At 38.6% G+C, this 20,147-nt stretch overlaps 2 protein-coding genes across 4 annotated transcripts in view; one reads left to right on the forward strand and one right to left on the reverse strand.

Annotated features, from left to right (window-relative positions):
• The window catches only part of cep295 (centrosomal protein 295), a 46,136-nt gene extending 37,543 nt beyond the window's left edge, over nucleotides 1–8,593 (reverse strand). For both annotated transcript variants that reach the window (XM_051665624.1, XM_051665622.1), the window contains exons 1-8: nucleotides 8,242–8,593; nucleotides 6,833–7,033; nucleotides 4,024–4,148; nucleotides 3,547–3,640; nucleotides 3,353–3,466; nucleotides 2,998–3,141; nucleotides 2,697–2,880; nucleotides 1,555–1,707 (exon numbers count right to left, since the gene is read on the reverse strand). In XM_051665624.1, coding sequence (XP_051521584.1) covers nucleotides 1,555–1,707; nucleotides 2,697–2,880; nucleotides 2,998–3,141; nucleotides 3,353–3,466; nucleotides 3,547–3,640; nucleotides 4,024–4,148; nucleotides 6,833–7,033; nucleotides 8,242–8,337 — 1,111 coding nt within the window. In that variant the 5' untranslated portion in view covers nucleotides 8,338–8,593. The remainder of the gene's footprint in view (nucleotides 1–1,554; nucleotides 1,708–2,696; nucleotides 2,881–2,997; nucleotides 3,142–3,352; nucleotides 3,467–3,546; nucleotides 3,641–4,023; nucleotides 4,149–6,832; nucleotides 7,034–8,241) is intronic.
• Nucleotides 8,594–9,263: 670 nt separating this feature from the next.
• The window catches only part of LOC127422264 (mediator of RNA polymerase II transcription subunit 17-like), a 32,660-nt gene continuing 21,776 nt past the window's right edge, over nucleotides 9,264–20,147 (forward strand). Inside the window, exons 1-4 of one of the 2 annotated variants that reach the window (XM_051665661.1) lie at nucleotides 9,264–9,358; nucleotides 10,602–10,850; nucleotides 10,925–11,088; nucleotides 12,451–12,670. In XM_051665661.1, the coding sequence (XP_051521621.1) occupies nucleotides 10,616–10,850; nucleotides 10,925–11,088; nucleotides 12,451–12,670 (619 nt within the window). In that variant the 5' untranslated portion in view covers nucleotides 9,264–9,358; nucleotides 10,602–10,615. The remainder of the gene's footprint in view (nucleotides 9,359–10,601; nucleotides 10,851–10,924; nucleotides 11,089–12,450; nucleotides 12,671–20,147) is intronic. The other variant, XM_051665662.1, reaches the window with a different exon arrangement.

The raw sequence follows: 20,147 nt of genomic DNA on the forward strand, positions 1-20,147 counted from the left end.
GCATCTTATCACGTGGCTTGTTGAGTGCGTTGCCACGGAGACATAGCGTGTGTGGAGGCTTCATGCCACCCACCGCGGCAACCACGCTCAACTCACAACGCGCCCCACCGAGAACGAACCACACTACAGTGATCACGAGGAGGTTACCCCACGTGACTCTACCCTCCCTAGCAACCGGGCCAATTTGGTTGCTTAGGAGAACTGGCTGGAGTCACTCAGCATGCCCTGGGATTCAAACTCGCGACTCCAGGTGTGGTAGTCAGCGTCTTTTACCACTGATCTACCCAGGCCCCCCTAACCTAGTAAGGTTTTAGTTATAGCCCATTTTACAACTTTGTTGCCATGACGATGTAATGTCAACAAAACCTAAAACAACTGTAAAAATTACGATTTAAACAACTTTACAGCTCAAATAATCCACAAGTTTTAACAGAAGAATTAATGCAAGTGCTTTTATAAAGTATAAGCTTCACATTTCTGTCTTTAAACCCTCCAAAAATTGGCTACATTCACTTTCATTGTAAGTGTCTCACTGTAACCATGATATTTGCTTTTTTTTTTTTTTTTAAAAGGAGGGACGAGTCAAAATACATTTTTGTGGTAATAAACATTACGCTACAAATGCTGTAGATTGAGCTTAACTTGTATTGAACCCGGAATATTCCTTTAATAAAGAATCTATTTATTTATTAATTGATCAACTGGAGTCATGTTACTTTTATGCTGCCTAAATATGACTTTTGGAATGTCAAACAGCCATCAGCCTGATGACACAGATGATAGCACAGATGCAATAAAGAAACGCATCCTCTCTTGTTATGCGCTCGCTGACTGATGCCGGTAGTCTTAAAGAGACAGTACCGATTTAGCATGTGTTCTACAAATCAATGTATATACTTGTAAACAGTACAAATTACACATGTAGACAACACAAATGTAACAAAATACTGTATATGCACAATATATGCAATTTCAAGATATTTATTGATGGAATGCACTGCATTTGAAAAAGTTTCAAAAGCTAAAATGTGACCAATATCGTTGGTAAAATTAATATTTTCTAATTGTACCTAGAAGGGTTAACTAGAAGGTAAAAAGGTTCCCTGTATCCTTAACAGCATTAGCTGAGAGAGAATTTATTTCATATTAAGCAAAATGGACATTGTTACCGGAATACGCCCATATGAATCGATATCGAATTGAAATCGGAATCGAAAGCATGTAAATCGGATTATAATCGAATCAGCAAATCTGTATCAATACCCAGCCCTAATGGAATACATCACATCCAGTCAGATGATCACATACGGTCTTGGTCGCACGAGTTGAAATATTTAAAATCTAAAAGCTAAAATCGGATCGGAACTCCACGCTTCCCTTACTTGTCTGACTTAGACTATCGTCCATTGTTTGTTGGATGCAGTGAAATCATCACTGTAATAATCGTCATCATAATCTTACTCAGGATTTACCTTAACCTTATCACAGGCTGCTTTGACGTCAGCCAATCACCAGCACAAAGCTGGTGTTAAAGGGGTCTGATTGGCTGCCCACCTGGTGTTTCAGTCTCTGGGGTATCAGGAGTGTCCCCTGTCTCAGCTGCAGGTGTACATTCAGGGTCAAGGGTCACATCCAGGTCCGCATCACAACTAGCAGCAGAGGGAAGAGGCTCTGGTACCAGCTGAAGAACCAAGTCACCTTTGACCTCTGGAGGAGATCAGAAGATGAAATCACAGTCAATGAAGAACGGCAATGCTGAAAAGTCCTTTGACACCTCATCACATCCTGAGGGAACTAAACTGAAGAGCTGTTAAAGGCAAAGCATGTCATTATTACGGCGCCACCCTTAATGCAAGTCTATGGGATTTTTCACCTGTTTTATTGTCCAACAGGCAAAATTGCAAGTCTGATTGCAGGGATGCCACGGTTTGAGTTTTAGACGGTTAGATTACCGTCTGAGAAAAAAAAAAAAAAAACACGGTTAAACGATTTTACGATTATTTGCATTTTCTTATTATGCAACAAATGCGTATCATATAACAATTGAACATCTAAGTGGATGTATTTCTTGGGGATATATCTGATGCTAAGGGCAGCTCTACAATAAGAAAACTGATAAATACACAAAAAAATGAATAAATAGGAGGTATATAATTAGAGATGCTCCAATCTAGGGCACGACACCGCTTATGCACATCCTGAGCTCAGTGATGTGCCAGAGTGCTTCGAATGTGCGTAACTGTAAGATTATTGTGGGTGCACAACATGTAGCCTAGTTCACGGCATTCAACAGTTTTTTCTTCTGCATCAGTTTATTAAAGCAATTGTAGGATGTGTATCTTTCTATGACTTCTGTCTGCTTGTTTTACATCAGTCGGTCATTTAAATGCTCTTATATGGATGGTGGATATGAGTCTGGTAGATTGAGTTACTCTGTTACATTTTGGAATTTGTGTGTTTAAGCTAAATTAAAAGTTCATGTTCAGTCCGGAACACCTGGCCATTAAAGCACCATGCGGCCACCGTCCGTAACCATAGCAACAGCTCCAGTACCCACACAGGCACAGGAGTTTTCACATTTATACTTACAAAAAACTCTTTTATATTATGTATTTATAACATTATATATAATAAAGTAAAGTTTTATAAAGTTATATATAATAAAGGAGGGTTTCACAGGAAATAACAGCACATACTCCTCTCTTCAGTGTACATGTCCTGGAAGGCGATCTCTAAATCTCGCTGCTGCTCGTCTCTGAGCTCCTGCTGTCTGAAGAGAGGCTGGTAGATCTGCGCTGGGATGCTGTTCACCGCCTGCCTGCGCCGTAGTAAATCAGCCTGCTGCAGACGCTCCAATTCACACAGCAGCCGCGCACGATCCTACACAAACACAAGACTGAAACACCTGCTCTGATTTGTTGATTCAACATCACTGAGAGAGCATTTCATAACCAAAACTTTAGCTGAAGTCCCTGTGAAATGGATGTGGGCTCTTACCTGCGTGTTCTGTTCTTTCCTGAGCGCGTGGTTTCCTCTCAGTCGTGCTTTCTCCAGTTTCTCTTGCCGATCTCGAGCTTCTTCTCGCCGCAGCTCTTCCAAACGCTGCCCCTCCACCTCCGCTGCTTGATGTGCATCCACATGCTGCAAGAGAAGAGCAGTTCCTTTAAAAGCAGTCACAATTTATTAGCTCTGTACGTGGACACTTTTAATCAAAATTATGGTTCCTCTGATTGAAGAAAAAACACAATTTCAAGCCATTTCAAAGCAAATACACATAAATATTGAAAACATTAGAAAGCCTGTAATTTAAGCCAGTAAATCCTGTCCGTGGAGCATCAATTCATTTATGTACCTGTTCAGTGTCGGTCTCTGTGTCCACTGCTATTTCTGTCATGTGATAGCGTGTGACAGAGAAGCGTTCTGCCGCTGCCGTCTTCAGTGGATGAGGGGTCTTCTTCACAATGCTCTGAGTGAATGACAAGACATGTGATACAGCTCTTTAATACTTCAACATTACAAACACATTAAAGACGAGAATCGCTGTACCTCCACGGGGTTTGGAGGCGGCGGCGGCAGACTGGCCACTTTTGCAGCTCTCTTCTTCTCCTGCACAAGAGCTTTCCTCCGAGCTTCAATGTGCCTGTGAAGTCAATGCATTCATAATATCACATCACATCAGCATGAAAAGCCTGCTTACATTTAAGTGTGTCATTTGCCATGTAAAGTACAAGCAAAAACAGTGATGGCTCTTCAAACATATGGAAGTCCACAGACTATACATTTGTAAATCATGTGTTTAAAGTTCTTAATTGCATATTTATAAGGTTTATAACACTGATTGGACAATGTTGTTTGTGTTTACCGTCACTGTTCAACATTTTTAACCGCTGAAACTAAACACTGCATGTAAAAAGTTTATGAAACTTCTTTAAGCATAGTTTCATCTTAATAGCTGAAGAATGCTAATTTGATCTAAAGTTTGTTTGTGTGCGTTCATATATAGAAATGTGTGTTTGCACTGACCGACAACGCTGCTGCTCTTGCTCATGTCTGCGTGCCGTGAGCTCTTTGAGTGCCTCTCGATGTCTCTCTGCTGCACGCTCCTGCTGTTCCACATTCTTCTGAGCCACAGCCTCTAAATCAGGCTCCTACACATAGACACACACACACAAAAAAAATACAACCTGAATACAACACATTTCCACACAGAGTGCATAGACAGCCTAAATCCTTGTGTTGTGTTTGTTTGTCAAAAATGACCGGCCCATTAAGACTGTTTATAACTCTCTCATATTGCATATATCATCACAAGATATTGCATTAGAACTTTTTATCAACTTCTTTAGCAATTATGGCACACACACATATATAAAACATTTTTAATAGATAGGATTAATGGAACTGAGCTCATACTGAGCTAGTGGGGGGCACTCCCTGCAGAAAACATTACAAATAATTATAATGACATAATACATTAATAACCACTTGTTTGATCTGAACAAAATGTGTCTGTCTTTGTCACGTTTTTCCTTATTTCTTCCTGAAACATGCATATAGACATTGACGTATTATAACTTACAGCAGACTTTCCCGATTCAAATGAGCCCAAATGCGACATACGACATACCTCAAAGAGTGTACGTGGAAAGATGGGCGCACAGCACATGATGTGTGAGTGTGTATTTGTATGTGTTTGTATTTTTTTTAGTCTGGAGCCCTGATGAGCTGTTTTTTATTTACAACAACACTTCATGAAGAATCATGAATGGAATCATTAAGGAACCAGAATCCTTGAGAGAAATCGAAATTGGAATCAGAATAATTAAATTCCTACGATTCCCATCCCCGGCGTTTCCATGCATACCAATATGCTCGTAACTACCAAAAAGCAAGAAAAACGCCGTAGCGTCATGGAACTCTAAACCAATCGGATTGGGTTCAGACTGGTCCAACCAGTGGTGATAGTCCTCCATATTTGGGCAGAGAGTCATGTGATCAATCACTGTAATTACATATGGCTACCAGGAGATGGTGCCAAGTACATGACACAGACTCAATGATGACTCGAATGTCACAGAATTAAACTCATTCTGTGAAATCTCATCTAAAATCATGACTGCATGCTATGCAAACCTTTAGTCATTGTTGTGTTTGCATGTGTAATTGGTTCTTATGTACAATTATTATTTTTTTATTTGTTTGGAGATGTTTTTGGACACTAGGATAAATAATATTTGTAATGCTATTACTTTTGATTGCTTTGTCGTATCAACACAAAATTGTACTCGGTTACAACTGACATGATTGGGAACAAAACAAAAGCAGTTTTTCTGAGCCTCCTTATTTGCACCCTGACATATGTCAAATCAGAAAAATAAGAAAAAGTACAATTTTGGCTCAAGTTTTTTTTCGCTGAGAGTCTCAGAATTTATCAAAATCTATATAAGCCGCCTCTTCTTCCTGAGACGGCTGAGGAAGTTTGGAATGAACCGCCACATCCTCACACGGTTCTACACCTGCACTGTGGAGAGCATCATGACTGGCAGCATCTCCGCCTGATACGGCAATAGCACCGCCCACAACCGCAAAGCACTGCAAAGGGTGGTGCGAACTGCCAAACACATCATCGGAGGTGAGCTTCCCTCCCTCCAGGAAATATATACAAGGCGGTGTGTGAAAAAAGCTCGGAGGATCATCAGAGACTCCAGCCACCCGAGCCATGGGCTGTTCTCACTGCTACCATCAAGTAGGCGGTATCGCAGCATCAGGACCCGCACCAGCCGACTCCATGATAGCTTCTTCCCCCAAGCAATCAGACTTCTGAACTCTTGATCTCTCATGATTAATATACATCAGCACTGCACTTTATTACTCTTACTCTTATATCTCACACTGGACTGTCATAAATTATATTATTATTATTATATTGTGTGTCTCTTAACAACTGACTATCAACCGACAGCCTGAATGTCAATACAGTACAATACTGTACATTCTATATATATATATATATATATATATATATATATATATATATATATATATATATATTTTAATTTTTAATTTTTATTGAATAATGTGTATCTATATAGTAAAAAAAACAAAAAAAAAAAGAAAAACAGCGTATTGTATACTGTACAGTGTATGTTATTATTTGTATGTTGTTGAGTGTAATTATGTGTATAACAGATGCTTAAATTGTGTTGTGTTAATTTGATGTTATTGTAAATTGGTATATGTCTCATCACTGTCATGACTGCTATGTTGATCGGAACTGCACCCAAGAATTTCACACACCATTGCACTTGTGTATATGGCTGTGTGACAATAAAGTGATTTGATCTGATATAATTAATTACGTTTTCTTTAAAATGATACCAAACACATTTTTTTTATTTATTTTTTTGTAGAGTTATAAGCCTTTAAATTCGGGCATGCCACTGAAACAGGAAATCTTTAAAAACACACTCAGAGCTTAAAGGGTTAAACAATCATGATTGTTTGCCAGCTTGAATGTACGCAAGTTCAGCAGAGCGTTTTCAGTGAAATTTCAGTCCTTTCTCTGCACAAAACTATAAAATTACTTTAGAAGACTTTGAGTATAGCACTCACGTCATATAGACAACTTTGATGGTGCTTTTTGGAGCTTTCAACGTATGCCTGCATTGCATAGAATAAAAAGTGAGAGTTGCATAAACATTCTGCAACATTTCTCCTTTTGTGATCATGGAAAAAAGTCAAAGGTTTGCAAAGGCATGCAGGTGAGAAAATGACAAATTTTTCATTATTGGATAAACCAATGCCCTAGCTGCCACATAATCTGTTCACTCACATTCTCTTGAGCGCTGCGGTGTGCGTGGCCGACAGATCTCAGGCTGTTCTCATAATGTTTCTCCAGCGTCTGGAGTTTCTCCATCTGCTGCGTCTGCCACTCCTGCTGTAGCACGTCAGCGAGCATCTGCAGCTCTCTCATTCTCCTCTCCTGCACCTCCCTGCGCACCTGCTGCGCGATATACCGCTCCTGCTCACGCACCTGTCACAACATACAGCCAATGACAAAGATTTTCAAAGTGAAGAATGACAAGTTTTCAAAAGTGTTGGATTGGATTCACGCATGTTTTTGCAAAACTTTTATCCCATTTACACCACAGATTTAATTGATCTAACAATGTCACATTTTCAGATTAATCAAGTAAAAAGTAATAACAAGGGACACACCAATGTTATCGGCCAATTATTTATGTTTTAGTGATTTTCTCCCCAATTTGAAATGCCCAATTCCCAATGCGCCCTAAGTTCTCGTGATGGCGTAGTGACTCGCCTCAATCCGGGTGGCGGAGGACGAATCTCAGTTGCCTCCGTGTCTGAGACCGTCAATCCACACATTTTATCACGTGGCTTGAGCGTGTTATGGCGGAGACAGAGCATGTGGAGGCTTCACGCTATTCTCCGCGGCATCCACACACAACTCACCACGCGCCCCACTGAGAGCGACCATGAGGAGGTTACCCCATGTGACTCTACCCGCCCTAGCAACCAGGCCAGTTTGGTTGCTTAGGAGACCTGGCTGGAGTCACTCAGCACGTCCTGGGATTCAAACTTGCGACTCCAGGTGTGATAGTCAGGGTCAATACTCAGCTACCCAGGCCCCCATTTTCAGCCAATTATTAACCAAACTAAAACCATCAGCTATTGATCAGAAGCATGGACACACAGATATGAAGTTTATAAGCTAGCTTAAGTTTTTAGTGTAATATATACAGAAAAAGAGATCCAAAACAGGTAAAGAATGTCAAATTGACATCCATAATTATGAATTTGTAATGTTCTGTTATAATATGACGATCTCTTTTTTTTTTTTTCCAAGATCTATTGAATAATTCAAAAATACATAAAAATGCAATTCACACAAAACAATTACTTGAATATTACCTCCACATATTTACATATTTATTTATTCTGGGCCTTAATCTAAAAATTGTCATGTGGTGACCAGACACAGAACATTTTTGAATAAAATGTATATAAAGCTGAAATTCCTAAAAATGCAGAATAATCTCTTTTCTCTTCAATAATTTCATCCTTTCAAGGAGACATTTTCTTCAATATGATCTTAGGATGGTTACAACACCTAAAACAAGAATGAATTTTAATTGCGAAATTGAAGAGGTGTATTTACAGTTCAGTTATTACTATAATGAAATAATCTGCTCTTGCTTTATAACCAGATTTAAAGGTGACCTGCTGTAATCGGAGTTTCCTCCTCCTGTCCAGCTCTTCTCTCAGCAGCTGCGTCTCTTCATTCGGACTGAGCTTCAGTCGACTCACTTTATTCATGTTTGTGCAGTTCAGCTCGAAACTCCTCAGATCAAACACGCTGTGTGTTCAGGGAAAATATCACAGCAAACAGCGCCATACTTCATAACACATCCATTTAACTGACTGATACTCTAGAGAATAATGAGCTACGCCCAGCTGAATTTGACCAGATAACACAATAACATCCAAGTTATTAAAGTGCTTTACGCGGACAACGCGAAGCACTTTTGTTTGATTTGCTCCATATCAACAGACTCCAAACGGCTCTTTCAAACGTGCCGTTGCGTCACTTCCTCTATCCAAAACACCCGCTGGAGCATTTTTTTTTTTTTTTTTTTTTGTCTTACTGGATACATTTGTTCATTTAAAGAAATATATTTGTTTAAACCTATTAATTTCAAGCACTGGTATCTGACAATGAAATTAAAATCCGCTATCTCAATCTGTACAAAATGGTTAAATAAAAATCCATGTCAAGTAATCACAAATGACTGTGATTGGTCCACCCTCATCAGCGCTGAGGACGGGGAAGTCATGTGACAACAACATGTGGAGCTGCTTCAGCAAATACAAATTTACACATGAACAATGACACTGAGAAACTTTAATAAGCATTTAATTGAAATTAAACAGCAACCAATTTAAAATAGGACAATTGTTTTATTTAATTATTAAGTCCATGCAGCTACGAAATAGACTCATCACACTTGACAATCAGAGACAAAGTTTGTGTCGATAACCCCGCCCATTTTACTCACTTTTGATGAATTCTATTCATTTGTACTTTGAATGACACACACACACACACACACACACATATATATATATATATATATATAGCTGGAGCTGTAACAAAAGTATCAAACACGCTTATAAAATAAATAAAACAAAATCTCCTTTAGTCTCATTTCAACTTTGACCTTCTCGCTCACAGCGCCAGTTCTCGCGTGATTTGAGCAGCTATCGTTCAGTAGCAGTGGGCACAGTAGTGTTAGCTCAAAAACTACAACAAATACAAACAGAAGATCACTGCATAGATGTAAGTATACTGCAGAACACTTCATCTTTCATATCACCTCCTAGAATAATAACATGAGCGTTACAGTTTAGTGTGTGAGATTCAGAGAGCTGCACAAAGCTTATTTAACAGCTTTGAATCAATTGATGTGTCTCTAAACCCAGTTGAGCTCTCTCTCTAGACAGCAATTTGGGGCATCCTCGTCTCGAACCCTAGTGAGATGCCTATCTTGACAGCGTTTTGGGGCTTCCTCGTCTTAAACCCTAGTGAGATGCCTATCTAGACAGAATTTTGGAGCATTAAAGTCTTAAACCCTACTAAGCTGTCTGTATAGACGACATTTGTTGCTATCGTATTTATCAAATGTAATGAGCTGTCACAGTGTCCAAAAATAGTGAGCTGCCTATCTAGATAACATCTTTGGGTATCACAGGTTCAAAATTTAGTGAACTACTTATCTAAATGTAATTTGTTGGGCACTGTAGTCTTAAAGCCTAGTGAGCTGCCTAAATGGACCACATTTTGGGGCATCATAGAGTCCAAAGCTATTGAGCTTCCTGCCTAGACTAGTTTTGTGGGTATGGTAGTCCAAAAATCTAGTGAGCTTCCTATCTAGACAGCATTTTGTGGCATCCTAGTCTTAAACCCTAGTGAGATGCCTATCTAGACAGCATTTGTGGGTATCATAATCTAGTGTGCTTCCAATCTAGATGACATTTGTGTGTATCGTAGTCTTAAAATCTAGTGCGCTGCCTATCTAGACAGCATTTTGGAGCATCAAAAGTTTTAAACCCTACTAAGCTGTCTATATAGATGACATTTGTGGGTATTGTATTCATCAAATTTAATGAGCTGCCTATCTAGACTACTTTTGTGGGTATGGCAGTCCTAAAATCTAGTGAGCCTCCTATCTAGACAGCATTTTGGGGCATCATAGTGTCCAAATCTAGTGAGCTGCCTATCTAGATTTACATTTGTGGGCATCGTAGTCTTAAAACCTAGTGAGCTGCTTATTTAGACAGCATTTTGGGGTGTCGAAGTGCCAATTCTAGTAAGCTTCTAGACGGTATTACTGGGCATCATGGGCTTCCTACTTAAACTTGAAATTCCAAAACCTTATGAATTGCCTACCTAGACAGCCTATTTTGACATCATATTGGTCATTCTACCAAGAAAGCATTTTTGGGGATCATAGTTTCAAAATTAGTAAATCATCTACCTAGACAGCATTTAGGGTGACTGAATGTTTATTGTAATTTCTCAGTAGTAGACTTCAACATGATGTCGGGGGGTCCAGCGGTTCTTGTGAGTATTGAGTCGTCCTGTGAGCGTCAGGTACAGGAAGTGTCTCTGGATGGTTTGGAGACGTATGTCCCGCCGCTGTCTATGTCTCAGAATCTGGCTAAACTCGCTCAGAGGATCGACTTCGGCCAGAGTTCAGATTCAGATGATGAACGGCCTGAAGGAGAGAGCAGGGAAGAGTGGCGCAAACTGGAACCAGAGGAGGACGAGGGTATGTCTTTTAGACCTCATTGGTGCTTATTCTTCATACAGGCATAAAACATCACAGCTGCTTTCTGCTGACAGGTACAGTGAAGTTTCAGCCATCGCTGTGGCCATGGGACTCTGTGCGTAACAACCTGCGTAGTGCTCTAACAGAGATGTGTGTGCTGCATGATGTCCTCAACGTGGTCAAAGAGAAGAAGTACATGGCCCTCGACCCAGTGTCCCAGGATACAACTATGGCAAAGGTAATTCAAAACACAAACCACATCAACACAGAGCTTGTATTAAACTCACTATTATAAAAAGCAAGGTGGTGAGAGTAGCCCTCCACAATCCATTGCAAACTTGCATTCTGGTAAGAAACGGCCAGTTTTCATGATCCAATTAATTCCCGATTGATAAAATCAAGTTCCGTCCTACATTATTTTCTCGTTGAATATCCTGTTTTATGCTGAAATATGTTACATTGTGGAGGTAAAATGGGTTGCAAATGCTGTTTCATGTTGACACTAACCCTTAAAGCTCTCTCGGCGAGAAAAATATTGATCAAAATATTAATAACTACAGTCTTGACCAACACAAAATAGGTATTGTTTTAAAGCTTTAAAGCTCTTCTTTACAATGCATGTAGACATTATGACCAAAACTGAACAGGTGCTTTGAAATTTGTAGACAAATCAGAACTGTTCCATTTTAATAATTTGTTAAGAATTTTGCACATTACATTTTATTGTAATTGGTAAAAACATGGAACTGATCAAATAGCCATGTGTCACATGTCATTGGAAAGCTCTCAAAGAGTAGAATACAACCAGCCTATTGGTTTTACTTGCCGATAAAAATATAGCGAGTAAAAGCTAAGTATATGTATACATTTTAAACTAATCGTATTAGGATTCAGATCGCTGCAACCAGAGGTGAAAATCATTCAAATATGGGCAGAGAGGATCATCCACTATAATTACATATGGCCACCAGGAGGTGGTGCCAGGTACATGACACAGACACAATGATGACTCACATGACACAGAATGAAACTGAATGAGATCTCGTTACTCATGCCTTCATGCTTTGAAGAGAGAGCATACCTTTAGTCATTGTTGTGTAATTAGTTCTTATGTACAGTTATTATGTTTATTTGTTTGGAGACGTTTTTGGACACTATGATAAATTATTTTTGTAGTGCTCTAACTTTTGATTGCTTTGTTGTATCAACACAACATTTTGACAGCATTGGGAACAAAACAAAAGCAATTTGTCGGCGCTACCTTATTTAAACCCTGAGATATATAATGTCAAATCAGAAAAAGAAGAAAAAAGTACATTTTTAGCTCAAGTTTTGTGATTTATTTATTTTTTATTTTTTATTTTTTTAAGCTGTTTCTTAGGCTGAGAGTCTCAGAATTGATCATAATCTATATCATTCAAATTTTGTAAAAGTTTTCGTTAAAATGATGCCAAACACTTGTTTGTGTTTTTTTTTTTTTTTTTGTCGAGTTATAAGCCTTTAATTTTGGATATGCCATTGAAACAGGAAATCTTTGAAAACACTCTCAGAGCTTAAAGGGTTAAAACGTGTGTGTGGGTGTGTGTGTGTGTGTGTTTAGACTCCGCAGGTTTTCCAGTTGATCAGTAAGAAAAAGTCTTTGGCCACTGCAGCCCAGCTGCTTCTTAAAGGTGCAGAGAAACTGACCAAGTCAGTAACAGAGAACCAGGAGCACCGCAGACAGAGAGACTTTAACTCAGAGCTGCTGCGTTTGCGCTCACAGTGGAAGCTACGGAAAGTCGGAGACAAAATCCTGGGAGATCTCAGTTACCGCAGCGCTGGTAATACACTGATTTTAGTAGTTCACCAATGTGTCTGTGACATCAGGGAGCATGCCAGTTGGTCTTACACCAAAGGCCTTTTCACACCAAATGTGAATTTTCACTGCGAATTCTTAAAAAGAATCAATGTATTCCTATGAAGCCATTCACACAGGGAGCGAACATTTGCACGCCGACAAAGCAAGATTTTTTTTTTTTCGCCAGGCGATGAAATACTGCGACCAATAAAATATGTGCTTTGGGTCTCGTGTCATGAGCCGCTGCAGTTACCAAAACCAAAACCTGTGCACTAAAGCACAGAAAGCTGTTTTTACCACCGACAAGGGGTAACTCGAGGAAGACAATCTAAACCAGCAGTGAGGATCCTTTTTATAAAAAAAAAAAAAACTCTCTGATCTTACGTGGATTGTCTTCATCATGTGTTTCATATTGCTTCCTTCTTGCCTTCGCATTAAATCTTACGTGAGCACCGAAAAAATTGTTGTTTCTCCACAAAATTTTGTAATCTTTATTGCTGTGCTGTTGTTACCCTTATAGAAGTATCTAATAATGGGTCAGATTGAAGATTAGTGTTTTATTGCTTGCATTATACAGACTCTTGTAGTAAGACTGTCAAATTAAAATTCAAATAGTTGTCGAATTTAAGATAAAAATGCACATTTGAATGCTAAAATGAGCATTACGAATTTTGGATGTTTGCCAATCACTGATGATGACTTAAAGCAGGCGCAGTGCAACGGATAAAACACAATGCAGATGTCTCGAGATGTGTTTTAAAGTTGAATTTCCTTTTGAATTGACACCGCATCTAAAAAAAGGCATCTTTACTGCACAAGATGCTGAAAAAATTGCGAGACACGACGCAAAGTTCGAAGACATCTGTTTAGCGCATGCTTGCATAGAAAAAGACGCACGTGTTCGTAGTGAACGGCCCCCAGAGGTGGAGGTCTTTGGCCGTTGTGTCTTGCTCTCTTATTAGCGTCTCGCTGTATTATAAAGTTCGAGTCCATGGTAGGACTATGCTGAAGAGCCACTAAGAAGTCAGTTTTTTCTTGTAAATATAAAACAATGTAAATGTCAACATCATCATACACTGTATATCTAAAGGAGTGTCCCGATAGCATTTTTTTGAGAATGAGAATGAGTACGATACTTTAAATAAATGATTTAATTAAAACTTTAATCAAATGAAAAATAACAATTATTTTCAACATAATGTTGTACTATTTTTTTATCAAATGAAGTGCTTATATACAGACCCTCACAGCACAATCCAGAATACAACACTGGAGTCAACTAAAGTGCTGCATAACAGAGCATCACAGATATGAGATATTGCTTAAATATAATACAGTTACCTCTGATTTATTATTATTGGTAGTAGTAGTACAGTGAATATTACATAACTTTACAATAGTGATATAGAGTTTCTGTCATACTCGCTTTTATTCTGAAGTGTTTCTGTGTGATGACGGTAGCTTTTCAGTCTGAAACTACGTGACTCAAAGTGATTATTAAACTGCAAAAGTCGGGGTGTGCAGCAAAGCCATTATCTGTATTTGCATTTGTTCATATGACAAAATGATCTATATCTGTCTCTGCATTCGGATAGAACCGTGTGTGGGCGGGGCTTAAACTGAAAGTGCATTAAAACGAAACGCCCATTTTTAAATGTTACACTTACGTTTATAGTTACTATTAATAAAATATGCCTTGTATATGCCTTTTCATAATAATAGCCTAATAATAATTAATAATAGTATTATTTAATAATAATACTTATTATTTTACAATTATTAATTAATTAAATGATAATTATTATTTTTTTCATACCAGATGAAGCTGAATTTGTTGGCCACATTAACTGTGGAATATGTTGTTATCTGTGGTTTCTCCTGGTGTCTCTGATATTAATATCTGCATGAAACAGAATTTTCGTTCATCTGTTCATGTATAACAGCATTATTCTGGAGGCATTTTGCGGTGAATAATAAATACAAATTGAAGCATTAAAAGTAATATAATAAATCAATATAGCCTACAAACAGGTGAAATTATTATGATGTTTTGGTCTGCATGAATAAAAATAACAAGCATCAGTTACAGGGCCAAGCAAACCATCAGCATTTAAGGAAATGTGATTGGACATTTCTGATGATGATTTTAAGAAAAGCTGTAAAAAATGAAATAGAAATGGTTATAAAGCAAAACATTTCATGATAACTTTTGACCAGTAGTTGACTCTGTCACTGAATTTGTGTGGTGCTTTCAGAGTTTGATACCAATGAGAAACACAAAATTCCATGTCAATACAGCAAAGCATCACCAAGATATAGCCGCTGATGCTTTTTGGCATCTTGCCATCTAATTTGTTGGAAATGCTGTTCAAGAACCATTTAGTCTATCAAAAAGCTTTTGATAACTTTTTGTTATGAATGTCTCTAGATGACACATGACAAATTTTGAATGAATTGGACTTGCGGCCTAGGAGGTGTTCGAAAATGTAGGCTTTCAATGAAATTCATAATGGCACACAGGAAGTATGGCTACTTGTGGCAAATTGAGGATCAGCATGCTCTGCATGACCGAAGGAATCTTACGACAGCAGTCGCAGAAATATAGGCACAACTATTAAATGACACCAATACCATGAACATCAGAAAATATGTCTGTAACAGTATAAGGATGGGCAAGGAGGAGGCGGGAACTGGCTGAACAGTAAACATAAAGTTTTAATGTCAAACCTAACTTAAAACCAACATAAACAAACATGCAGCGTGGCCGCGTGCATCTCTCTTTCTCGAACCGGCGTCTCCGGCTGCCCCTTATCTCACTCTCCCACTGATTCAGCGCCGGCCATGCTCCATCACGGCCTGGCCACGCCCTCCTGCCTGTCACACTTCTCCCCTGCCCGATTCAGGCTGGAGCGCCACCAGTCTGACTAACCCCACATCTCTGAACAGTAAACAAAGTTTTAATGTCAAACCTATCTTAAAACCAACATAAATAAACATGCAACGCGGCCGTGTGCGTCTCTCTCTCTCTCAAACTGGCAATACAAATATTTTAAATGGTCTCTTTTGATAAATAGTCATGGATGTCAAATAAATAAAAAATGAGGGGAACAGATTATATCAAATAAAGTTAATATTTATTGCACCAATAGATGAAAATCATGTGGAGGCTAAAAGATCCATGGGTCATGCATGACAAACAATCTTTGGCCACATTCACACAGCAGCAGAATACGGTTGTCAGACCTGGTTTGGGTGCTTAATACAGTCACATTCACAAACAGGACGGTTATTTATGGGTGTGACAACCGCATTCTGTAACCGAACTGACGCATATTTTCAGTTCTCACAACTGCATTCTTGGCAAACCTGTGCAGTGTGAATGGAACCGTACTGGACAACTAGTTGTTAGCTACGTCATGTACAGTGAGAGACCCGCTGCACTGTTCACCCATGTGTCTCATGTGTTTCATGTGGGGTTTTGTTAACTCATGAAACGAGCTGCGCGTCATCTGAAGATTCAGCCACTGCCTTCCACCGGCTGCTCACGGGTGTGAGCCGCGTGACACAAAAGCTGCACTCTGCATGCGATTAAAGCATTTAAAGCCGCTGTCGGTTGGGGGGCCTGGGTAGCTCAGTGGTAAAATACGCTGGCTACCACCCCTGGATATTGCTAGCTAGTTCGAATCCCAGGGTGTGCTGAGTGACTCCAGCCAGGTCTCCTAAGCTACCAAATTGGCCCGGTTGCTAGGCAGGGTACAGTCACATGGGGTAAACTCCTCGTGGTCACTATAATATAGTTTGTTCTCGGTGGGGCGCGTGATGAGTTGAGCGTGGGTGCTATGTCTCCGTGGCAACGTGCTCAACAAGCCACGTGATAAGATGTACGGGTTGTCGGTCTCAGACGCAGCGGCAACTGGGATTTGTCCTCCGCCACCCGGACTGAGGCGAATCACTACGCGACCACGAGGACTTAAAAGCACATTGGGAATTGGGCATTCCAAACTGGGAGAAAATGTATTATGATGTAATGGATGAACTCGCGCCTCGATTGGACTCATTTATTAACGCGGCGGCAATTGTGATATGACATGCCGGTGTTATGGAGGGAAATCTGGCCCAAATGTTGTTGGGGGTGTCGCTGTCCTTTTCTGCATATTGCTACCCCTTTCAGTATATCGTGCTGCCATTTTGTGGCCCGTTCTGCATAACATGGCGGCCCATTTCAACTTATCGCGGCCCATTCGGCCCATTTTCGAGGGCGGCCCTTTGGGAAAAGTCCCAGTTCTCCTGATGGCCAGACCGCGCCTGGCCAAAATGGTAAATTCTCTCATCATTTACTCACCCGCTCCGTTGGTGCGATCCACACCTGCTGTGCACGCAATGATAAACGCATCAGTCTGGTTCACAAATGTATTAATCTTCAGTTCATTTAATGAATTGGTCAGAAAGACTCTGAGTCATTCTAGCAAATTCTTCACTGAACCACAGAGTGGTTAAACATGATCTGACTCTGACTTTAAAAAAAATGTCAAGTTATCATTACTTTCCTAAGATGTCTAACTTGAAATGAACAGCGATGAGTATGTGCACTTGAGGTACGTGAGACTTATTTAAGAAACATAGAAACATAGTTAAGAGCTTACATTTTGTTGCAATTACAAGCGACGATCACCTGTTACTTGAAACTGCTCTCATTAAGTGCCGAATTAATGCTGTTTTCTAATTTCTTCTCGTGTGAACAGTTTTTGTTCCGTGTCCCTGCATACAGGGAAGCTGTAATCACGCCGACACTGAGATGAGCCATCGCACTCGCGCCCTGGATTTGAAAGCATACATTGCGGCAGATGGCCAAAAATTTCAGGCCTTAATAAATATAAATAATATGATCAATGTTTCTCAAGGGCTGACGGTATCTTCACTGTTCTCTTACAAAGTTATTCATGTTTAATTGTAGGTCAAATTAATATTGAAACCACCTCAGCTGCAAGTTTAAAGTTCATCCATAACTGAGATTTAAATCAGAATTTAAAGGAATGGAGCAATGGGATTAAAGTTCATTCAGATTTACTGTGGAATTTAAATCAGGATCAAAATAATGATTTAAATGTAACCCTGATTATTTTTAAACAATGTTTTGTGCAACAGAATTATCAGATAAACCTTGATTTAATCTAAATTTAAGATTAATCCTGTTTGATGCAATCCACACTTGGTCTACCTTTAAATACTCTGAAGACTCTTTGAATGATTTATAGTTGTCTGGCTTCCTCTGGTGGACAAACAGTACAACAGCCTTTTCAGCCTATTTCCAGAAATACAGTTGATAAATTAATTATTTCTTATGTTAAAACCTCAAAATGTTCTTTTGTGCATGAATTTTTAAGCTGTTTTGTTCAGCTTAAAAATTGTGCTCACAAGATATGAGTCAATTAGCCATAACAGGCCACATGCAAAAACCTATCGGCTAATATCTTCTGAACGATTTGACATATCAAAATTATTTTGATAACATTTGGTCAGGAATGTCTGTAGATAATGTATATGAAGTTTCGTGCAAATCGGGCAAACAAATAGTGATAGTACTGTTTTTCACATCTGTAATGTCCTGACTATACATTGTGATCAGCTGAATGCCACTTTGGTGAATAAAAGTACTAATTTCTTTCCATAAGAGCAAAGTCTGTACATTATTCCAAACTTTTGGCTGCCAGTATATAAGGTGCTGAGATTTGATTGGCCATTGGAGGATATTTTTCTTAATTTGTCAAATCGATTGTTTTAAGAATATGTTAGCATTTGAACCAAAGAAGATGCATATTTAATTTGAACATTGTTGCTCAAACTGCTGCAAAGTTATGACAGTTTTTATTTTGTAGCACCCCCTAAGGGCAGAATTGTACGAGGCTCTCTGGACATCTTCTAAACATCCTGTTGACTATGTATACCGAGATTGGTCAAGTTTGGAGTTTGCGTTGAGTAGATATTGATCAATTACTCAAATTGCATTAAACCGTAGGAATTGTATCATTAATATCTTTGGGACAATTTTAGGTATTGAAATTCTGTTGATAACTTTATGTCAGGGGGTCTGTAGATGATGTATACCAAATGTTATGCTGATTGGACTAACGGTCATGGAGGAGTTTGGAAAAAGTAGGTTTTAAAAAAAAAATCTAAATGGCAGAAAACATTTATAGATGGAAATGAAATCGGAGATATATGTTGTGCAGCAACAGCTTGTGGAGAAATCTGTTTTCTTTTTCCGATTGGTTCGCTAGAAAACTTTTTATTTCATACTGTGATTTTATGGTTGTTATGCAGACTTGTCAAGTAGTTCTTCTCGTCCGTGACCGGTGAAGGGCAGACCAGCTGAAAGTTGTGTTGCACCATTTAATGGGCATTTGATGGTGATTTGTCTCTCATAATTGCGTCGCCTCTGGTGTAAAAGGACTTTTATTCATAAAACTTCATGGAGTTTTTTTTTTTTTTTTTTTTTACACACTCAGTGATAGCCTATCTGATTAATCTGATTGTGGAATATTTAAGGGCGTTTCTTCAACTTTTTCCATTGCATGTTCCATGGGTGGATTGTCATCAAAATGAACAGATTTCAGCTTTTTTTTTTCTTTTACCAGGCCTTCATCATTTATTTTTGGTACTTTTCAAATGCATGATTATTTAACAAAGAGTGAAATAAACATAAACCATTTCAATATTTATTGTGTGAAAATAGTTTCTATTAAAATTAAAAAAATGACAACACACAGTTGTGGTGTCATTTCCACCACACCAAAAAAATGTTGTCCCTAAAAATAATGTTTTAACAAAAGTTAGTATACTTGTTAACCAAGTGGACAAAAGTGTCAGTGTAGAGCATGCTTGAGATGAAATTTGAGACAAAACAAAGAAAAATCAAGGGAAATACAAATTGTGAGCAGAATATTTTATTGGGCGTCATTTCCAATCAAGCTGTAATTATGGCAAATTTAGCAAAAAGTGTAAAACGTATTACTTCATTGTGTGTATTTAGGATACATCAAATGTTAGCTATGAAATTAGCATTAGCAAGACAAAGGAGTCTGTCATTTTATTTGAAAAACGTTAAAAATGTAATTTCCATCAGCATCATTTCCACCACAGAATTCGATTAAACATGATAAAGAATTTGATATGCGCTGGAAATTTTCATGACTTTCAGTAAAAAATTACAAAAATGATAAAATCTCCTGTGATGCTTGTACATACACTGTTGAACATTGTTAGCAAACAAATTTAAGAAACTGCGTGTGTGAAAAATGTTTTAACAAGAATTTAGTTTCTAGAAATTCACAGTGATAAGTGTCCAAAGATGAAGAAACGACCTTAAATTTATTAAAGTGATATTTTTATCAAAAGGATGCCACACATAATTTTTACATGGTTAAAATGCCCTCAAAATGGTAAAAAAAAAATAAAAAAAA

Source organism: Myxocyprinus asiaticus, chromosome 31 (genome assembly GCF_019703515.2).
Source record: "Myxocyprinus asiaticus isolate MX2 ecotype Aquarium Trade chromosome 31, UBuf_Myxa_2, whole genome shotgun sequence".
Lineage (NCBI taxonomy): Eukaryota > Metazoa > Chordata > Actinopteri > Cypriniformes > Catostomidae > Myxocyprinus > Myxocyprinus asiaticus.